The sequence below is a fragment of the Apteryx rowi genome, unplaced genomic scaffold (genome assembly GCF_003343035.1).
Source record: "Apteryx rowi isolate R43461 unplaced genomic scaffold, aptRow1 scaffold_315, whole genome shotgun sequence".
NCBI classification, from domain to species: Eukaryota; Metazoa; Chordata; class Aves; order Apterygiformes; family Apterygidae; genus Apteryx; species Apteryx rowi.
Window position 1 is genome coordinate 264,579 of NW_020449586.1, and position 1,490 is coordinate 266,068.

Here is a 1,490-nt window from a genome sequence, read left to right on the forward strand (position 1 = left end):
CCTGACCGGCTTCATCACGGAGGGGCAGATCTACGTGGACCGGCAGCTCCACAACAGACAGGTCTGTTCCCGTGTCCGGGCGGCCGTGCAGGGGCTCGGGTCTGCCGGGGGGGGGAGTGGGGGGCTCCGCATCGTGGGGCCTGGGTTTGCTCCCCGCAGGGGAACCGGCTGCGCAGGGGTTTCTGCAGCCCCCCCACCTTGCAAAGAGCCCGGATCGCCCGCTGAGCCCGCCTGTCGCTGGCAGATCTACCCCCCCATAAACGTGCTGCCCTCCCTGTCCCGCCTGATGAAGTCGGCCATCGGGGAGGGCATGACCAGGAAGGACCACGGGGACGTCTCCAACCAGCTGGTGAGGACCGAGCAGGGGGTTTGGCAGATGGGGGCCATTTGCCACTTCGGACCCTCCCCACCGTGTGCTGTGTTTGCACCATGCACCGTGTTTGCACCATGTGTGCGCTGTGTTTGCACCGTGCAGCCTGTTTGCACCGTGTTTGCACTGTGCACCATGTTTGCACCATGTGTGTGCTGTATTTGCACCGTGTGCTGTATTTGCACCGTGTTTGTACCATGCACCGTGTTTGCACCATGTGTGCGCTGTTTGCACTGTGCAGCGTATTTGCACCGTGTTTGCACCATGTGTGCTCTGTGTTTGCACCATGCAGCGTGTTTGCACTCTGTGTGTGCTGTATTTGCACCGTGCAGCATGTTTGCATCGTGCAGCGTGTTTGCACCATGTTTGCGCCATGCACCGTATTTGCACCACGTGTGTGCTGTATTTGCACCGTGCACGCTGCAGAGACCGAGCAGCATCTGCAAATCCCCGGCGTCCCGGGCAGCAGCCAGGGTTTCCCTCGGCCCCTGCAGCGCTGCCGTCGGAGCGGGGGGGCTCCTGCGCTCCGGGYGCGCGGGGCCGGTCCTGACGGCCGCCCGCCTGGCCCGCAGTACGCCTGCTACGCCATCGGGAAGGACGTGCAGGCGATGAAGGCGGTGGTGGGCGAGGAGGCGCTCTCGGCCGACGACCTGCTCTACCTGGAGTTCCTGCACAAGTTCGAGAAGCAGTTCATCGCGCAGGGTGAGGGCCGCCGGGCAGCCCGCGTGCACCGCGTGCCCCCGCCGCCTCTGACCCCTGCCCCACGCCTCTCCGCTCCCCCTTCCGCAGGCCCCTACGAGAACCGGAGCATCTTCGAGTCGCTGGACCTCGGCTGGCAGCTGCTGCGCATCTTCCCGCGGCAGCTGCTGAAGCGCATCCCCGAGAGCGTCCTGGCCGAGTACTACCCGCGCGACGCCAAGGCGCTGGCCCCGCAGCCCGCCGGCACCGCGCTGTGATGCCAGCACCGCGCTGTGATGCCGGCACCACGGCTGCGAGGGGGGGAGGAAGGTCAGCGCCAGCCTCAGCCCCGTTGCCTCCCGCAAACCCTTGGCCGGTGTTTCCTGCTGCTGGAGAGAGCAGCCGCGAGCTTCGAGCGCCTGCGGGCTCTGCCGCTCCCCTG

At 66.4% G+C, this 1,490-nt stretch overlaps 1 protein-coding gene across 1 annotated transcript in view; it reads left to right on the top strand.

Annotated features, from left to right (window-relative positions):
* ATP6V1B1 (ATPase H+ transporting V1 subunit B1) overlaps positions 1–1,326 on the top strand; it is a 9,623-nt gene extending 8,297 nt beyond the window's left edge. The window contains exons 12-15 of the mRNA XM_026070607.1: positions 1–61; positions 245–349; positions 943–1,072; positions 1,160–1,326. The exon at positions 1–61 is cut by the window's left edge and continues 6 nt beyond it. Coding sequence (XP_025926392.1) covers positions 1–61; positions 245–349; positions 943–1,072; positions 1,160–1,326 — 463 coding nt within the window. The remainder of the gene's footprint in view (positions 62–244; positions 350–942; positions 1,073–1,159) is intronic.
* The last annotated feature ends 164 nt before the right edge of the window (positions 1,327–1,490 follow it).